Below are 21,020 nucleotides of genomic sequence, written 5' to 3'. Positions count from 1 at the left end.
AAATATAAATCACGCACGTATATTATACCATGTGATAACAAATGATAACTGTTGTATGCATACGTATATGATAACAATAATACAAGTCGTGCACGTAAAAAATAAAATGTTTGATAACACGTGATAACTGATTAAATGTGTGATAACTGATTATATATTTATCACGCACGTGTATTATACCATGTGATAACAAATGATAACTGATAACAAATGATAACTGGTTGTATGCATACGTATATGATAACAGTAATACAAGTCGCGCACGTACGTGGCGGCGTGATGCGGGATGCGGTGGGATGCGGCTCTAGAACATACCATTTTATCCTACTTATATGAACCTAAAAAAAAATATAATTATTTCAATTTGACAATATAACAGGTTTTGTATTTGGAGATATTTGGACGAAGAAATTTTTTTGAGATATCCAGAGCGATGGTACAAAAAAAGTACGGAGATTTCATTTTAGTTGTATAGTATATAAAGCAATCACAAACGATCTTGTCACATTAAATTCAAAACATTTCTAACAAATTATTGTGTTGTTTTTAAAAGAGAAAATAACAATGTACTAATTGATGATATATTTTTATTGATTTTTAGTCTAGTAAATATATCAAATAAGGATTTAAATGCACTAATAAAATATTTAAGAACGCATGTCATTATGACTAAAGAAGAATTTAAACAATTTACACAGGAACAGTAATTGAGTAAAAATTCAAATTTATTTTTAAAATAAAATTTTACTTGGTTGACTTTGAGAGTGTGCGTGTACTGCTACAATTAAATATTACTAAGTAAAATTAAATAATCGTAAGAGAACATTTTTTTATTTATATATGATACGATGTAGAACTTGTAGTAAGTATCGCCGGAGTTATTAGTTTTTATTTGAGTAAACTGTATAAAAATGTTTTTATAATAAACTAATGTATGTTATATATGTTGACATTAATTTGTTTTTTGATTAAATAATATAAATTTCATTGATGTTTAATATATACATTCAAGCTGTTTGTAAAATACATGTGAAGTGTGTTTTAAAACAATTGAGCATACATAAATATATATTACAGGTATAACCATTTTATTTTTTGTATAAACCTGACTTTTTGTAAACAGTAGTTCGTAATTAATAATTATAGTTAGAATATTTATGACTCAAAAACGGCATAAATTTAGTGGAATTTTTAATTTTTAATTTTTTGTTTTCCATTAATGTTTTTTGCATCAAATTAAAATAAAAAAAAATAAACTACTTATAAATCATTACAATTAATGATCAGCTAATACAAATACGTTGACTCATAAATTCTTCCAGAGGATGGTCATATCAAATGTATGTCCCTCTTTCCCCAACCAGGTTCTAATCGACGCGCTTCAAAATACCAATTATGCTCCAGTTTCTGAAATTGCTTATCTCAAAGCTGGTATCAATATCGAGAAATATGAGCACATATTAAGCTTCCGCCGTCAATATTTTATTAAACATGAAGACGCACCAAATCTCCCAAGATGTTTATCACTACTTCACAACCAGACCGATTTCAGAGTATTCTTAACCGATGACAGAATCACGTGTGTAAATCCCCCGCCACAACTCTAACACTACGCAACCTCTTCCTGTGGAAGACACCTCTGTGAAAAAACATTAACAGAAGAACCTTCCGTACACTTCCTCGCAGACATCGACACCCAAGATACGGCCACACACACCCCTACAATAAAAACCCCAATCTTACATTCACATCCCCTCAAATAATGGAAGAGATAACAGAAGATTATCAGATCAACGAAATTCTCCAGCCTCTGTCCCCAAACCAAACTCATAAAAACCGAGAACCATTACACCTTGCTTATAATAAACTACATAAAAGGCCTCTTTTTGACGCCACATCACCAATAACATTATCATCACCACCTACGGTAATCCTATCAACCAATGAAGTGCAATGATGTGCACTTGGCCATCATATATCTTAAATTTTAATTGTATGATAAGTAATATTCAATAAAATACAATAATATATAAAATAATTGTAATAATAACGTATGTATAATAATTATAATAATTGATAAAAGATTGAAAAGATCTTCCTCAAAAGATTTATGTTTACGTAACGAACGAACACCAATAACACAGCAAGACCATCAATATCAGTAGATTCGTTCATTTGTAGTGAGAATTTGTTGTATTTAATACGAGAGACAAATGTTTCTGCTATGTTGATAGCCAAATCGTCAATTCGTCGTGCCACAGTATTATTTGATAACGGAATTATGGACAAATGTTTGGCAGATTTAGCATACAAGTTGCTATATCAATGACACATGGTTTTATAAGGGTCTCCGTAGTGGTATGAGCTTCGCATTTTAGGCTACACGGTAACTTACCATGTAAGAAGCTTTCAATGTGTTTTTCACTATCGGTTTGAACGTGCGTTTTGATTTTTTTTTTAACAGCCAATATTCAGAACGCCTCCGTTTGAAAAAATCGAGTGGTTTCCCTTCATGATCAGAATGAACTTTTTCATAATGACGACGTAATTTCCCGGGAATACATAGAGCTGTTAGGAAATACTTTTGAACAAATTACGCACTGTGACTGGTCATCGTTTGTTTTTATGAAACCCATCTCCAAATAACTCTCGTCGTATTTGCGTTTTTTGGACGTTCTCGGCAAAGACATTCCCGTACTTGGCAGTATTACACTACTCGTGCCTTGAATAGTAAAACTATTATTATGAACTCTGTTTTCATCGATTATGCTTCCTTTTTTTTTAGAACAAGACGACTCTGTAGCAGGCGTCTTATTAATTGATCCAATTTTCAACCAACGGTCCAGGTTTTTTTAAAAGAAAAACAAACTGATGTGCAGAAAAAATTAGTTCTTAACATTTAACAATAATACGTCTTAACGCGTAAATGTCTTTCACTGACTGAAAGTAGAGTAAGTTTCGTATAATAACAGTTACAATAATACCTATACCACTGTTAAGATTACATTTTAACGTCACCAATTCGAAGAAGTCGTGCGTTATACACGCAGATAACATTGTTGAAAGTTATCTGTACTTATGTGGTCATTTTTATCTATTATTGAATTATTCGACACATATTAGGAACACTACATTTAATAATAGAGATACAGATAGTATGCTAAGTAGTTTTGAATATAAAACAATTTTCTGTCTTTTCAACTACAATAAATTGTAAATTTTTAATATATAATTTAATAATTTTTTTTCATTATCGGATGAGCCATGGTGTCACTTAAATGAGCTCGCGGTGCACAGGTTGGGAACCGCTGCAATAAACGGTTGATTCTATAAACTAGTAATCACATTAAGCGGAGCTCACTATAATTAAATGGTGTCTAGGAAGACTATAGATTGCGGCGATAACAACTGGAATTATTAATTATAATTGAGAAAGCACACGAGTGGATATGATTTTGAGAGTAATTGGTGACAATGTAAAATTTGAGATTTGATTTAATGAGTATGGCTGCTCCACCACGAGCTGTGCTATCTGGATGGTTGGATTTGAGTAGACTATAACCGGAAATAGATATGAAAGAATATTTTTTGAAATGAGTTTTGGAGATTAAAACTATGTCTTTGCGTTTATTAAATAATACACTATCGTTGATTGACGAGATTTTTTAGACCATTTGCATTAAATAATTTAATTGATAATGAATTATTAGCGTACGAATTATTCATTTTTTTTTATTAAGAAGTGAAGAAATTACTTGGGTTAGAAGAGTGATCAACGAATTGACGAGTGATTTGAGTTCGTCTATAAAGGAAGATATGGTTGCAGTCAGTTTAGTAGAAGAAGTAGGAGTAGAAAGAGAAGATTGTAATGGTTGGCTAGAAATAGTTTGAGCATATGTTTTAAGGGGTCAGCTACGTTTTTTTCTGGCAAGGTTGGTAATGGATGGCAAGATTCTATATTACAATTATTTACGTTATGCGTTATAATTCATATTGACGAACTTATAATGTTATAATTCAGATTTTATAAGACTAATTGGCGTTGACAGATGTAATTTGCGAATTACAACTAGGACCGATTGTCTTGCTGAAGTTAGTAGGTGTACTATTGTGATTTTTCTCCTTTTAAGTACCGTATTAGTGACCTGTATACGTCTGGTGTGGGAGGTTAAATTTTTAATCTGTAGATGATTTATAGACAACATTTTCAATTCCGATTAATTTAATAAGAATACTGTGCATAGTAACGGAAAATCCCCAATGTCACTTACGAAAAACCAGTAGATGAGGTTTAATCGGTGGGTAATTTGTAATATTTGTATTATCTATCTGCGTGTTGGTGGTAGTATTTGTGATACTGTCTCTGAGCCGATTTTTGTTCAGACCATTCATTTGATTTCAATCCTTATCACCGTCTGAAGCGAGAATTTCAAAATTTTTTAACTTCTCACTATTACAAAAATGTAATTTTAATTCTTATTAACCGCAAAAATAAAATAATGTAAGCTCTATACACCCAATTGTTATAACTTTTTAGTTTGCTACAGTTTCTTATGTTTAATTTATTTTTATACAATGCATCATCAAGTTATAAATAATAATGAAAATATGAATTTATTAAATGATTTTCAGGCCTTGGAATATCATCATGTAGTTATGCTGGTGATCTCAAACAAGTATGTGATTTACCAAATGTCAGTATTAAAGATATACCAGAAACGTGCACAGATGTAATTATTAATGAATTTATTTATGGATTTAACATACAATGTTAATGAGGACGTATATGGAGATGATAATTCATATGGTAATATTACTAAAATCAATATGTTATTTGTATATATAAATTCATAATTTAATATATTTTAATACTAATGAATAAAAATTATATTAAATATAGTATATAATTTAAAATAAATAAATTATAATCTAAATTATATATTTATAACTTCATTGATTTAAATATATTTGAGCTTTAAATACAAAATATTGATTTCACAAAATCAATGAATGATTAATTATGATGCAAATAATATAAAATTAGTGTTAAATATAAACTCAAATAAAAATCTCCATCACAAGGTATATTTCTTTATAGAGAAATTTAAAATGTTTGTATTTTTTATTATTTATTTTAATTATGTATCTATATTAAATTTGATTTGCTAAATAAAATTATTACAGCCAACAAATTACGAAGTAAAATGTTCAAAATTAAAATTATCGTTACGTATTCTATCACTAGTCACTACCGCTTTAAATATTTCCATAGGTTATAATCCTATATTTATATTGGACAATAATAAGCCACATTCTTCTACAAACTTTTCAAAATTTGCCATCAAAAGTTATAGCTTTTAGGCTTTATTAAGCCAATTTTATATTATTACAATATAACAATATTATATATATAAATAAAAACAAACATTTAGTAATTACTAAATACTAAATAATATATTATATATATATATAATTTTACTAATATTTAATAATTTTATTAAATATTTATTTTTGAAATTTTCTAATATAATAAATTGATTAAATTTAATAAACAAAATGTGAACAATCTTAAATAATATTATCATAGCATAAATCAAGACCGTAAATGAAAATTAAAATTATTTTAGTAAAACAATACAAAATGATTAAATATGAGGTGATGCATATCGTCCAAAAATTGTTTAGCTATATCTTCTAAGATCTGTTTAATAAAGCACATTCTTTTGTGATATTAGCATTCTTACCATTAAAACCATCTAGAATAGCATTAAACGAAGGGTATGGTCCACACTTACAAACATTTTGAGTATCATCTATTTTTATAATATTGACTATAAATCCTGCTCCATTGTCTTTGGCAAATTCACCCTAAAAAATTATTTATTTTAAATAGTTAGGTAAATAAATCAAATATTTTTATTTATTAAATAATATAACTTTTGCATTAAACGAGTCTAAAGTTTCATAACACCAAGAAATTGAATCAGTTGAATTTAAACAAATCTATAAAAACGTTTAGTTATACAAAATTAATACATTTAAAATGCAAAAAGTTTTCGGTTAAATCGTCTAGTTCTTTATTGTGTTTCATTTTTCAAACTGGTACTTCACGTCTGCACATTTCATATGAGAACACATATTCTTAATATACTATAGTGCCTACAACATTCTTTCTTATATTGTTTTATGTTTGAAACTGTTTTCTCGATCGTACAATTGCTAAATAGTAAATTTTTTATTCGGCAGGACCAAGTCTGAATTGATCAGTACAATCATTAACATTCACTGCAGAAATGCTGTAGAAATCTACGGACGGATCTATTATTGTCAAATTCAACCCTATTTAAAAATTTTTAAATAAGTATTATATTTTTAATAACGATAAGTCATACAACTAATATCTGTGAAAAAAAAAATCATTACACTTCATTGGTTGATAGGATTACCGTAGGTGGTGATGATAATGTTATTGGTGATGTGGCGTCATAAAGAGGCCTTTTATGTAGTTTATTATAAGCAAGGTGTAATGGTTCTCGGTTTTTATGAATTTGATTTGGGAACAGAGGCTGGAGAATTTCGTTGATCTGATAATCTTCTGTTATCTCTTCCATTATTGGAGGGGATGTGAATGTAAGATTGGGGTTTTTATTGTAGGGGTGTGCATGTCCGTATCTTGGGTGTCGATGTCTGCGAGGAAGTGTACGGAAGGTTGCGTAGTGTTAGAGTTGTGGCGGGGGATTTACACACGTGATTCTGTCATCGGTTAAGAATACTCTGAAATCGGTCTGGTTGTGAAGTAGTGATAAACATCTTGGGAGATTTGGTACGTCTTCATGTTTAATAAAATATTGACGACGGAAGCTTAATATGTGCTCATATTTCTCGATATTGATACCAGCTTTGAGATAAGCAATTTCAGAAACTGGAGCATAATTGGTATTTTGAAGCGCGTCGATTAGAACCTGGTTGGGGAAAGAGGGACATACATTTGAAATGACCATCCTCTTGGAAGAATTTATGAGTCAACGTATTTGTATTAGCTGATCATTAATTGTAATGATTTATAAGTAGTTTATTTTTATTTATTTTAATTTGATGCAAAAAACATTAATGGAGAACAATTAAAAAATTCCACTTAATTTATGCCGTTTTGAGTCATAAATATTCTAACTATAGTTATTAATTACGAACTACTGTTTACAAAAAGTCAGGTTTATACAAAAAAATAAAATGGTTATACCTGTAATATTATTATGTATGCTCAATTGTTTTAAAAACACACTTCACATGTATTTTACAAACAGCTTGAATGTAAATATTAAACATCAATGAAATTTATATTATTTAATGAAAAACAAATGAATGTCAACATATATAACATACATTAGTTTATTATAAAAACATTTTTATACAGTTTACTCAAATAAAAACTAATAACTCCGGCGATACTTACTACAAGTTCTACATCGTATCATATATAAATAAAAAAATGTTCTCTTACGATTATTTAATTTTACTTAGTAATATTTTAATTGTAGCAGTACCCGTACACTCTCAAAGCAAACCAAGTAAGATTTTATTTTAAAAATAAATTTGAATTTTTACTCAATTACTGTTCCTGTGTAAATTTATTAAATTCTCCTTTAGTCACATCGCGGTGCGTCACATGCGTTCTTAAATATTATATTAGTGCATTTAAATCCTTATATGATATAGTTACCAGATTAAAAATCAATAAAATATATAGCATCAATTAGTACATTGTTATTTTCTCTTTTAAAAATAACACAATAATTTGTTAGAAATGTTTTGAATTTAATGTGACAAGATAGTTTGTGATTGCTTTATATACCATACAAACTAAAATGAAATCTCAGTACTTTTTTTGTACCATCGTTCTGGAGATCTCAAAAAATTTCTTCGTCCAAAATCTCCAAATACAAAAACTGTTATATTGTCAAATTGAAATAAATATAATTTTTTTTTAGTTCATATAGGTAGCTAATATGAATCTACTATGGGATTAAATCTATCATCAAAATCGATGCCGAAGTTTTGATCAATCCCTCTTGCCATTATCCTAATTTTATATTATTCAACAACAGAGCTCGACGATGCATATACACTTAGCTTTCAAAATGTAGGTTCCCTACAAAACCCACAACACTATGGTCCATAACACTATTGTTTTTAATTGATTAAATATAAGCAAACAAAACTTTTTTTCGATATTTACATTGCAAATATCTTAATGTAAACATAATATACACCAATAAAATTTATATTATTTATTAAAAACAAATAAATGCCGGAATATGTAACATAAATTAGATTAGGCGAATAGGTGATATCGTAATTTCGTATTAAATTTTCAACCTTTTTGATCGGTGATATATTTTATAACTCGTAAAATATACTTTTAAAATGTCTTCGTGCAACAAAATAACAAATATTATTTGAGACTTTGAGTACATTATACAATTATTGCGTTTATATATTAGTAACTAAATATAGTTTCTCTTTGCCACTTAACGAAATGAGCCTCTAGTGAAAACGAACACAAATTAAAATAATTTACAGTAAATAATTTCATTTACGGTTGGATTTCCATAGCTTATTTGTACTAATCTATGGTTATACATTCAACAAATATCTATATCGTGAAAATTTGAACACTTATCAAAAGTTGAAATTCGAATGTTTGTAGGAATAAAATAAAACACTATAATGTTTTGATTTTTGACTTTAGCCTCTCTTTGAAAAGGAAAATTCATCTAGTCGTTACTTTGGTGGAATAATTTCCAGTTTTTCAAATGTGTCAGGAAAGACCCTGAAAAAATAACGTAAAAACGGGAATTTTTACGTATAACCATTTTGATTTTGCTGTAACTCAAAACGCATAAATGTAAATATTCGAATTTTCACCAAATGTTTATATTAGCGTTATAATTCAAAAATATTTAGAATTTTTAAAACTATTTATACACAAATGAAATTTTCGTTTTTTCAATAATTGTTTTCGTGAAATGTCGATAAAAAAAATTTGGCTTTGCAAAGAATCTTTAAAATGTTATACAAAGTTTATTATAAGTTGTACTTATCGTAGTAAAAAAAAATCAAAAATTGTTAGTTATAATATTTGTTTTATAAACATTTAAAATTCAAAATGTTTACAAAATATATCAAAATCGCTAAAATTTGCAAGGGATTTTGAAGTTGAAAATTCATAAAATTTTTGTGATTTATACCTATTGTTAAAAAACCCAATACAAGGTGATCCATAAGTTTTCCTTCAAATAACTATAAAAAAAATTCCAGCATCAATATAGAAAAATTTTATGAGTGTATGAAATTTAATTTTTTACGAAATCGTGTAAATAAAGATATATTACAAATTAAATATTGGTAATAATACAATATATCCTACTAATTATCACTGTCTAACAATCATCTCCATTCAGAATCATTTTTCGTATACAATGATACCTGTCATTGCATTCAAATTTAACATATCCATTATAGTGACGAGTGACCTACCCACTATCCATCTCTACCATACAGCAGAGCGATACTGACACATTTTTAGTTGAATTTTTGTTTTTCTCGATTTCTAATTTTAATATTTACTTTTTAAAACAATTTACAGAGTTACCGATTTAACGTGTAACGTCAAATTTTACTAATATTTTTAGAGTTTGCAATTGGGTCGGGAAAACCTAAAATGAACGAATTGCTCTTTGTTTAACTTATATACCATAATACATAAAAAGAATAACGAATATCAGTTGACAATCGGAAAGATAATTAGTATACTATTGTCACTTTTTACATAATATTATAGGTTCTTATTAAACAAGAACATATTTTTAATTCTTACTAACACAAAAATGTAATTTTTATTTTTATTAACCGCGAAAATAAAATAATGTAAAGTTTTTCACATGATTGTTATAACTTTTTAGATTTTCAAAGTCTTTTATGTTTAATTTATTTTTAAAAATTCAAAACATGTTATAAATGAAATGAAAATTTGAATTTATTCATTGGTTTTCAGGCCTTGGAATATCATCATGTTATTATGTTGGTGATGTCTATGTAGATTGTGGTTCACAGAATGTCAGTATTGCGGAAATACCAAAGGAGTGCACGGCTATAATTGTTGATGGAATTGATATGACTGAAAAAAACAAAGTCAAATCACCTGCGAAGAAAAGAAACAATTTCCAGGTAATATTACTAAAACGATTATTTAATTTGTATGTATTAATCCATAATTTAATATTAATAAATAACAATCATATTGAATATTATTATAATATATTAATATAATATTTAAAATTTACATAAATAATAATTAAAATTCTATATTTATAACTTTATTTATCAAAATTTTTAAATACACTCGAGTTGTAAATAAAAATATTGAATTCACAAGATCAATTTATAATTAATTACCATGCATACTATGTACATTTTTAATAGGAACTCAATCAAAACTCTCCGTCACAAGGTATAATGTATATAGGGAAGATGCAAGTCTTTATATTTTTTATTATTTATTTTAATGATGTATATATATTTTATTTGATTCGCTAAATAAAATTATTACAGCCAATGAATTACATAGTAAAATGTTAATAATTAAATTATTGTTAAGTATCCTATAACTAGTCGCTACCGCTTTACATATCTCCTATAAACCTATGTTTATATTAGATAATTTTGAACAATATTTTTCAACAAACATTTGAAAATTTTCCATCAAGGATTATAGTCATTATCCTTTTTTAAGCCATTCAATAGCTTAAGTGGTTATGGCAAAGCACTGTTTATACGTTATTATCAATTTATTAAATATCTAAAAATTAATTAAATTCAAAATTTGCAGTACTAGCTTTTGTATAATACCATAGGCACGCAGTTAATGGTTAACCAGATTTAAACAACTTGATGTATAGTCACTGAATTAAACTCTAAGGCAGTGCTCACAAACTAAGTTCTATAGACCTCCGTTTTGAAAGTTACCAAAATGGTCGCGGTCCCTAACAGTAAATGATTAGTGATATACAGAATAATTTCCATTACTCAAATAATCTTTAATAAATCTACTACGAGGATAAGGATACGTACAAAAAGTATTCAAGGTTCGCCAGTTGGTGACCCTTGCTCTAGAATATAGAATATAAATAATAGAATAAAAATAATTAAAACTAAACGTTTGAATATAACATGTAAATGTAATTATATAATTTATAATTTATATATAGCTGACTTAGACTTAATATTGAAAAGTTCTAAGAATGTATTTATATTTTACGGACACCATACTGAAGAAGAATGGGCTCAAGTACTTAACACTGAAAATGATCATAAAGAAAAAAATTAAACGAAGAAATGAAAGCCTTAAAAACTTATTTGGACCAGCATCCGGGGATAAAAGGTCTAATTATTAAAAATTTAGAATTTGATGTAAGGACAAATTTATTATTATAAAACAGAATTATATTATATTTATTCTATCATCGAGGTCAAAATAATGAAAAGAATATAATTCATTTATTTTAAATACTTTCGATATTTATAGCCAATACAGTGAAAACTTTGTAACTAACAACTTAAACATTTGTCTCTCGTATTAAATACAACAAATTCTCACTACAAATGAACGAATCTACTGATATTGATGGTCTTGCTGTGTTATTGGTGTTCGTTCGTTACGTAAACATAAAATCTTTTGAGGAAGATCTTGTATTTTGTAGACCCCTACTATTAAACACAACAGGAGTTCAAATTTTCGGTTTATTGTATGATTTTTCATAGAAAATGAGATTCCATGGACAAATTGTTTAGATGTGTGTACTGATAGTGCTAGGGCCATGATAGGTGCCACAGCTGAAGCAATCGTTAAAATAAAAGGAAAATCAAAAGAAACTACTAGTAGCCACTGCATACTTCATAGGCATGCTCTAGCAATGAAAAAAATACCTCATTGTCTAAAAAACGTAATAGATGAAGCCATAAAAGTAGTCAACTTCATCAAGTCACGACTTCTGAAATCCAGACATTTTAAAATCTTGTGTGACGATATGGGAAGTCTTCCTAGTACGTAACTGTTTCATACAGAAATCAGGTGGCTATCTCGCGGTAAAGTGTTAACACAGTTAATGGAATTGCGGACTAAAGTTTCTTCAATTTTAATGGACAACAACGCAACTTTAGCTGAAACAATGAATGACGTTACTTGGCTTTGTCAACTATCGTACTTGGCAGACATTTTTAACAAAATTAACGACTTAAGTCTTTCCTTATTAGGTAGAACTTTCATCATTTTTAATGCGAGCCACAAAGTACGTGTATTTAAAAGAAAACTCCATTATTGGGCTGAGTGCATTTCTAAAAGAGAGTTGGAGTGTTTTCCAATAATGCAGGCTTTTTTGGAGAAAAATGAAGAACAGGCTCCTATTAGCATTATCGACGAGATTTCTGAACATCTCAATCAGCTAAAAAATTTATTTGATCAATATTTTCCTACAGATTGAAAAGTGTTTTTGAAAGACCATGAATGGATACTGAATCTACTTTCGGTTTGTGAAAAACCCTCATATTTGTCTTCAATTGAATATGAGAGTTTGATCGATATTACTTCAGATTTGACATTGAAATCCACTTTCAGAAGCAATTATTACGTTCAATTTTGGTTAAATTTTAAAAATACAAGTTTTGGTAATTTGAGTAAAAAAGCAATAACAATACTCCTACCCTTTGCTACCACTTATTTATGCGAGGCAGGATTTTCGGCCTATACGGCTACTAAAACCAAATACCGCAACCGCCTTAATGTAGAACCTGATCTCCCTATCCAGTTGTCTCAAATTGAACCAGATATTGCCAAACTTTCCAAAAATAAGCAGCCTCAAATATCTCATTAATTATTAGTTTTCATTATTAAAGCAGTATTTTTTTTTTACTTTCAACTATAAAATTATAATTTGTTAATAATATGTTTAATAAAATTATTTAATCAGTTATGAATGAAAACTAGTGTTTATTTTTATCACGTCCCTCGTGACATTCACAGAAGAGCACCTAACAAAATTTGTAGTACCGGATAATTGAATCATTTTTAAGAACATTCTTATCGTTTTAATGGTATATCAAACTTTCACTAAAAAAAAAAAAAGAATTGTTTTGAAAAAGTTAAAAGGAGTTATTCAAAAATATATCAAAACGATACTTTTCAGTTGTTTCAAAAGTTAAAGATACAATGTACAATATGTACATACATTGTTATTTATTTAATTTTAAATAATTAAAAATCATGTATATTATAATATTATATTAATATTAACTGAATATGGATTTTAATTTCAGGCTAATATTAAAATTAAATTTTCTTTATTTTGTTTTAATTTAATTTTAAACCTAAATATAAATATAAACTTATCAATAAAAAAAAAATGTTTTATGAAATCACCCGGTTAATAGAATCAAAATTATCTGAACCAATGTGATCATATTAAGCGGAACTCACTGTACAATAACCTCGGTGATTTTTTTGACTCAACAGCCAATAATTTTTTTTATTGATGGTGATTATAATAAAAAACACCAAAACTGGAGTGGTCGAGTCACCAACCCTCGTGGTAATTTACTTTACAATTTCAACAATATAAAAATAGCAAGATAAAATACTTACATCACCTGGCCAACGTAATGGCCAACTTCAGTCAGCAAAAAATCTAACATTCTAAACATTTTCGTTATAAAAATTTCTAGCGACTTCTACTGCTGAATTAATAATATTTTGGATCTAAACTCCGGCCATTCATTCGTTATTCTCAATATCGATGCGATACCGCAAACATGAACTAATAGACCAAAACTTTTTTTGAAATTGATTGAATACTGATCCTCTTAAATTGAATAATATCATAACCAAAAAAATTAACCTAAAAATAAGTTTAAAATCTGATCATGAAATTGATTATGCAATCGTCAACAATTTAATAACACTTATTCAATCTACGGCTTCTATGTCAAACAGCTTAAACACCACCAAAAACTCAGCACATAAATACCCTTTTCTCTCTGAACAGGTACACTCACTAATAATCGAAAAACGTAAATAACATGATTACCTACGCATAAAACTGCATATAATAAATTAGCAAATTCAATAAAAAATTGATTGACTAAAAATAAATCCTACACGTACGAACATAAACTGTCTACGCTCTTCTCTTTAGGTAGCAGCATATAGGGAAAAAAAAACTAATTCAACATAAATCCCCCTCAGCCACTCTAAGAAAAACCTATACTTCATTTGCCTTCTCAGATAATAACAAGGCTGAAGTTTTTAAACCCGTCTTTATGAAACTTTAAACAGCATCATGATATACATAGATGAACACATAGATGAGGTAAACACCTATTTAAACCTATCATCTCTAATCAGTCCGCCTGTAAAATATTTCACCCCAAACGAAGTCAACCAAGTTATTAAAAAATCTCCTGACTTTGACTTAATCACAGCAGAAGTTATTCGATGTCTCCCTAAAAAATTTATAATGCTTATAACTTATATATTCAATGCAATTTTAAGACTGTCATATTTTCCAGTCCTTTGGAAATTTTCAAAAATAATACTATTTACGGAATGAAAACCCTCCTCCAAATATACAATCTCATATGGGCCCAAGGTATCTTTCCAAACAAATGGCGTAAAGCAAATATAGTCCCCATCCCAAAACCGTACAAAAACAAATTTGATATAGAAAACTATAGACCTATATCCGGGGGGTTATACTAATTGTTTTTCGAGTAAATCATATACGATATACCTTATAAGATTTTTAAAATAAATTAATTTAAATTACATATTAATAACAATTGTTTTTGTTTTTAATTAAATTGTTTAGATGCATAATGTTTACATTAGAGCTGTTTGTGAAATAAATATCAAGGGTGTTTTTATACAACTGCACATTATACGTAAAAACATTTTTTTTTTAAATTTAAACCTGACTTTTGTAAACAAAAGTAGTTCGTAATTAATAACTTAAGTTGGGATATTGATAACTCAAAAAGTAGCATGAATTCAGTGGAATTTTTTAAGTTATTGCGATTAATGTTTTTTTAATCAAATTAAAATAAATAAAATAGCTACCCTCGAACCGCTTGAATAATATCTAATAATAATAATTGATCTCGTCTGTGTTTTATACCAAAATCGATTTACCTTATTCCTATTTTGTCAACTATATTCATCCAATCAGTTAGGTAATATAGCTTATGGAAAAATATTTTAATTTGTTATGAAGTTACACGAAAACAACTTTTCCAAACCAACTTTAGTCTTTAAGATACTTTTGAGCGGTGTGCGATGAATGTATCGATTTTACAATGTAGACATGTAGTGAATGTTTTTTTTATTTTTTTCTGTCTATCATCACTCTTCACATTTTGTACAATCAAATTTTTTGATTTTTAACTTTGGATGATGTATTTTCTGGTAAAACATTTTTATTTTCTGCTTATGACCTCACTGCCCACTGACCTTTCCTGTATTAATTGCTTACTTGCTGATATATATTTTCTTACTGTGTCATCCGTATATTTACATACTTCATATTTATCTACACAATCATATTAATTATTATTATCCTCAACATACAACACTATCGATATCCAAAAATATTTTACTTTATTCTCATAATTTAGGTAAAAATTTGTAACAGAGCTGTTTATTTGGTCAAATTAAAAAAAGGATTAAATTAATACAGTTAAATGTAAATATATTAAAAATTGCAAACAGTATAGAAAAAAATAATAATCATCTATGTATATATCAAATTGATCTGATCAATTCATCAATCGAATTTACCCTTTGAAAATTGAAAGAGTTAATATCTGTGAAAATGTTAGCATAATAGTAACAATACTCATTGAATATTATCATGTATAACTTTAGCGACGTCTATAATAAAAATAAAATTATATACAGGTTTTAATTTTATGCATGAGTGGATATTGGATAACTTTAATATTTGCCCTTGTTTTTCTAACTAGTAACTACTGCGTTATGCATTATTTTGATATAGTTAATTCTGTAATACAATTGGTAAAAAAAAAACTTTATTTATAGTATACAATATAGGTAGATAGGTACATAAATATGTATAGTATACTACTCATATTAGTCATATTAAATGTAACCTCAAATAGGTATCTTATAATAAATTAATCTTATTTAATTACTAGAATTATTAGAAAAATTACTATGCTACAATAAATAACAATTACAATACTATTATAAAAAAATATATTTAAATATATCTGTGTATAACATACTAGGTAATATTAATGTTAATAATTGATCAGTACACACTTAGATCATAAATTCATAATATTATGATCTAACTATCTAAGAGTACACACTAGTACACCATGAAAAAATAGATCTATTTTGTCATGTAGTACACTACACTCCACAGCGTCCATAGCAATAGAAACTATAATTCATATATCATTGACTTATTAACAAGTTAATGGATAGTATGTGGTCTATAGCCATAGAATATATTATTAATGTTTTAATGTTTTATAGCTTTATGACATATGCTACACGCTATAGTGGTTACCGTGGTGTGCCTACACTATCATCACATATTATCTGTACTATCATTATCAAGTGGTAGGATGTGATGATTGATAACAAACAGTTTCAGTCATGGGTTTCAGATTCAAGCGTTTCAGGTCTGACGTGTGAAATTGTTGGTAAATATAACAAATAATATGTAAGTATTAAATAACTAGCCACTGCGTATAGTCGCAATTAGACTAATATTTTGGGAGGGTGCACAATAAGAGAAAAGATCACAGATGATTGAGAACATAACAAGTACTTAATTTTCTTAGTTGTTATACAATACAGTCAAAGATATTTTAATTAATGATAATTTGTTAGAAATTCCACACTTTGTGCAATGGCCAATGAATACAAAATGTATGTTTCTTATTTTAAAATGAGCTGACAGAAGTGTTTATTGTTTTACCTCTTTCAAAAATGAGTTATCTAAAATAACTACTTGAAATTATTTTTTATATATCATATAATATTATCTATAGGGGCATAGGGCTATGGAAATTGAGGATGATATATTTATGTTGAATTAATAGTGAGAAAATATATATTAATGTGTCATATTATACTTATATGTTTAAAATTAAAACTTGTTTTTTTGTCATAATAATTATTATAATTTAGTGATTGTATTATTTTTGGAAATTAAATTTCTATGATTTGGTTAGTTTATTCATAAAATATTTAATAAACATTTCAATTTTAAATTATTTTTATTAATAACTTGATATAATGTAAATAGTAGGTACCTACCTATAATTATGGACAATCGAGTGTCCTATAATATCATAAATTTTAGTGCTATATAATTTATTGCGATTGCAACATCCAGTTACCATATTTTTATTGTTAGCATGATTAGGTTCCTACAAAAACTATTTTAAATGAATTTATTAGTCATTCTTATTAATTTTATAATTAGTAAATATTTTAGTAATGATACTACTTTGGTTTTAAAATAATTTAGGAAATTAAAAATAATAATTTTAAAATACACTAGGTATTATAAAAAAAACGAGTTTTATGTTTATGATGATTATGTACTATACTTACTATTTGTTGAGGATTTTTTTTTTAATTTATCAATACATTATTTTCCTAATACTTGGATGGTTCTACTGAACAATTCAAACAAGTTTTCTCATTTCTCAAAAAACTAAATTATTATAAAAAATTAACTTAATTTATTAAAAATATAAATACCATATTTTATATAAATACTATTATGATATATTTACCTAACTATTTAAAATAAATAATTTTTTAGGGTGAATTTGCCAAAGACAATGGAGCAGGATTTGTAGTTAATATTATAAAATTAGATGATCCTAAAAATGTTTGTAAGTGTGGACCATACCCTTCGTTTTACGCTATTCTAGATGGTTTTAATGGTAAGAATACTAAGACCACAAAAGAATGTGCTTTATCAAACAGATCTTAGAAGATATAGCTAAACAATTTTTGGACGATATGCATCACCTCATATTTAATCATTTTGTATTGTTTTACTAAAATAATTTTTAATTTTCATTTACGGTCTTGGTTTATGCTATGATAATATTATTTAAGATTGTTCACATTTTGTTTATTAAATTTAATCAATTTTATTATAATAGAAAATTTCAAAAATAAATATTTAATAATTTACTAAATGTTTGTTTTTATTGATTCTCTTATAATACAATATAGTTTAAGATAATGTACGATTATTTTAACAGAGATTGCTACCGATATATTAATTACCTCAAAAACTACTAGAAATTATACTTTTATCAGATACCAACTGTAAATTGTATGATGGAGGCTGGAGGTATATCATCCACATTTTAGTATTCTCCGATTTCAAAAAAAAAAAAAAAAAAAAATAGCCCAATGTATTAGTATTTTAATTGTAGCTATTATAATGTGTTTATCAAATTTATAAATATGAAATTAATTTTTTCAAATCACTTTGAACATTATTTTCAACAATACGTTTCGAGATTTCTTTTTAAACCAAGTTTACAGTATATCTAGCAACTTATTGACTTTCACTGAATCGTTTAAGGATATTTTGGATACCCCGAATGAAATTGTTTTTTTAAGCATATGCCATAATAAAGGTAATGATTGTTGGTCCAAGTGACTTTCTCGATGACTTGTTCAAAAATCTGGTATAATTATAGACATCAGGTATAAAAATTTTATAAAAACCATACATTGATATAAATATTTTATCTTTTTTTAATATGAAAAATAGTTAAACTAATTGTAGTACTAGTTTTTATGCTGATGTTTCACATGCATAGTAAACATTGTGGAATAATGGTATACCAGATGATCGTATAATTGTATGATGACAGACGACGTAGCCTTCAATTCAAAGTAAGATAAATTGTACTTATTATTAATACAATTTCAAAACAATAAAAAGTAATAATTGTGGCCTAAAATAATATATCTTATTTATCATTGTAAACTTTAATGTGGAACAAATTTTACAATTATATTAAAACATTAAAACTTAATAAAAACATTAAAAAAATGATTTTCTTTTTCAAAAGTATCGATGTATCGTCAATCGCATTAACTAATCTATTTATCTAATAGAATGTATGAAAATATAATTAAATTCGTTATAAAATTGTGTCGGTATTGTTTATCTTACATTTTTAAACACATTTGTTTCAATATTATTAAAATTTTAAGATAGGATTGACGCTGTACCTGTTGGTGTAACGATGTGGTGGTGAGGTATCGGCGATGTTGGTAAACGGTGAAAAGGGAATAGGGGAAAGGAGATGGAGGAAATAAAAAAAGAAAACACTTTGGTTATGGTAGAAAACAAAACACCGTTTTATTGTTCTCGGTTTTAGAATTCGTAAAAAAAACACCGTTGGTTTTGAAAGAAAAGTTGCAAAGTTGAAGGAGGCACGGTACGGCGATGCGTAAGTTAACAATTCGCGTACGGTGCGGCGGGTAAGACTAATTAACCTCGGGCCGGTTCACGGTCGTGTCGGGTCTGAAGTTCCGGACGCGGTTCGTCACACGTCCGTGTCCTCTGCCGTCGACTAGTGGTTGAAAAAGAGAGGTCATTGCGTGGCTTTCCGCGCAAATGTCGTTTGAATTCAAACGGTCATTGCGCAAGGCCGCGTCAGGATATTGAAAGGTTCCTGGGTTAAAGTGGGAGGGCGACTTCACGGACGTCTATGAAGAGCTATAAAATGCGCACTCGCGAAAAGTTAAACACGTTCTACAGGATCGACTGTCAAAAACGTTTTGTTAAATATTTTATTAGTGCATTTAAATCCTTATTTGATGTAGCTACCAGACTATCGATCAATAAAGTATATAGTAACAATTAATACATTGTTATAACACAAGAATTTGTTAAAAAAGTTTTGAACTTTATACTGCAAGATCGTTTGTGATTAATTTATAACATACAAACTAAAATGGAAACTCGATACTTTTTTTGTATCATCATTCTGGTTATCTCAAACAAATTTCTCCGTTTAAATATCTCCATTACATGCAAAAATTGTTATATTGTCAAATTTAAAAAGTTAAATTTTTTCTAAAGTGATATAGGTAGCTAACGTAAATCTACTATTGGACTAAATCTGTCATCAAAATCGATGCCGAATGTTTGATCACTCCTTTTTGCAATTATCCTAGTTTTATATTACTCAATAACAGAGCTCGACGGTGCATATACACTTAGCATTCAAAATGTAGGGTCCCCACAAAACCCACAACATTATGGTCCATGACACTATTGTTTTTAATTTATATTATTTAATTAAAAACAAATAAATGACGGAATATGTAACATAAATCAGTTCAATATAAAAATATTTTACATGGTTTACTCATATAAAAAAATTATTCGAAAATAATAATAATGATTAAGAGGACACCATACCCGCGTGTGTTGTCTCTGACTTACTGACATAGTAACATAAATCATAACAAAATTTCGTTCAACTGAATATATTTTGTAATGTTAGCTTTAATATTATAGTAAATTTATCTTTTATCAAATTTAAAGGTAAAAATATTATCTAGGAAATGACTCATGATTTTATTGATATTATTATTTTAAAGTGAGTTATGAACATTTTAAAGTTGCAATATTTTACATAGCTGTAACTTATTTTAAAATAATAATATCATTAAAACACTGATAACCGAACCTTGTAGGAGGCCTTTATCAGTATGGTGTATTTTTGATAATTCTGAGAGTGCTCTGACTTGTATTTTACGATTTTTTTAGGAAATTTTGTAATAATAGAAACATTTTGCCATTTACGTATGCCACTGTTATGAATTATTTTAAGTGTTCTATTTTGCCATACAATGTCATAGTCATATGTGTTCGCGCCACCGTTGCCGCCGT

At 27.6% G+C, this 21,020-nt stretch overlaps 1 protein-coding gene and 1 pseudogene across 1 annotated transcript; both read left to right on the top strand.

Moving 5' to 3' along the window:
- The first annotated feature begins 7,406 nt into the window (after nt 1-7,406).
- Nucleotides 7,407-11,386, top strand: LOC113558394. Its single transcript, XM_026963846.1, has 4 exons — nt 7,407-7,568; nt 10,055-10,227; nt 10,483-10,510; nt 11,268-11,386. Exons 1-4 carry the CDS (start codon nt 7,490-7,492, stop codon nt 11,384-11,386), a joined length of 399 nt encoding a protein of 132 aa, XP_026819647.1. The 5' UTR covers nt 7,407-7,489.
- A 1,036-nt stretch (nt 11,387-12,422) lies between these two features.
- On the top strand, nt 12,423-12,929 carry LOC113559231 (annotated as a pseudogene).
- Nucleotides 12,930-21,020: the final 8,091 nt, after the last annotated feature.

The sequence above is a fragment of the Rhopalosiphum maidis genome, chromosome 3 (genome assembly GCF_003676215.2).
Source record: "Rhopalosiphum maidis isolate BTI-1 chromosome 3, ASM367621v3, whole genome shotgun sequence".
NCBI classification, from domain to species: Eukaryota; Metazoa; Arthropoda; class Insecta; order Hemiptera; family Aphididae; genus Rhopalosiphum; species Rhopalosiphum maidis.
The sequence above is the reverse complement of the archived record's forward strand: the minus strand, read 5'-3'. Positions and strand labels throughout refer to the sequence as shown.

Bases quoted from the DNA above. Each gene is read 5' to 3' on its own strand.
- LOC113558394 (XM_026963846.1), top strand. From the start codon at position 7,490: ATGTTCTCTTACGATTATTTAATTTTACTTAGTAATATTTTAATTGTA. The intron at 7,569-10,054 runs GTAAGATTTTAT...ATTGGTTTTCAG, and splicing joins ACACTCTCAAAGCAAACCAA to GCCTTGGAATATCATCATGT. The intron at 10,511-11,267 runs GTATAATGTATA...ATTTATATATAG, and splicing joins TCAAAACTCTCCGTCACAAG to CTGACTTAGACTTAATATTG.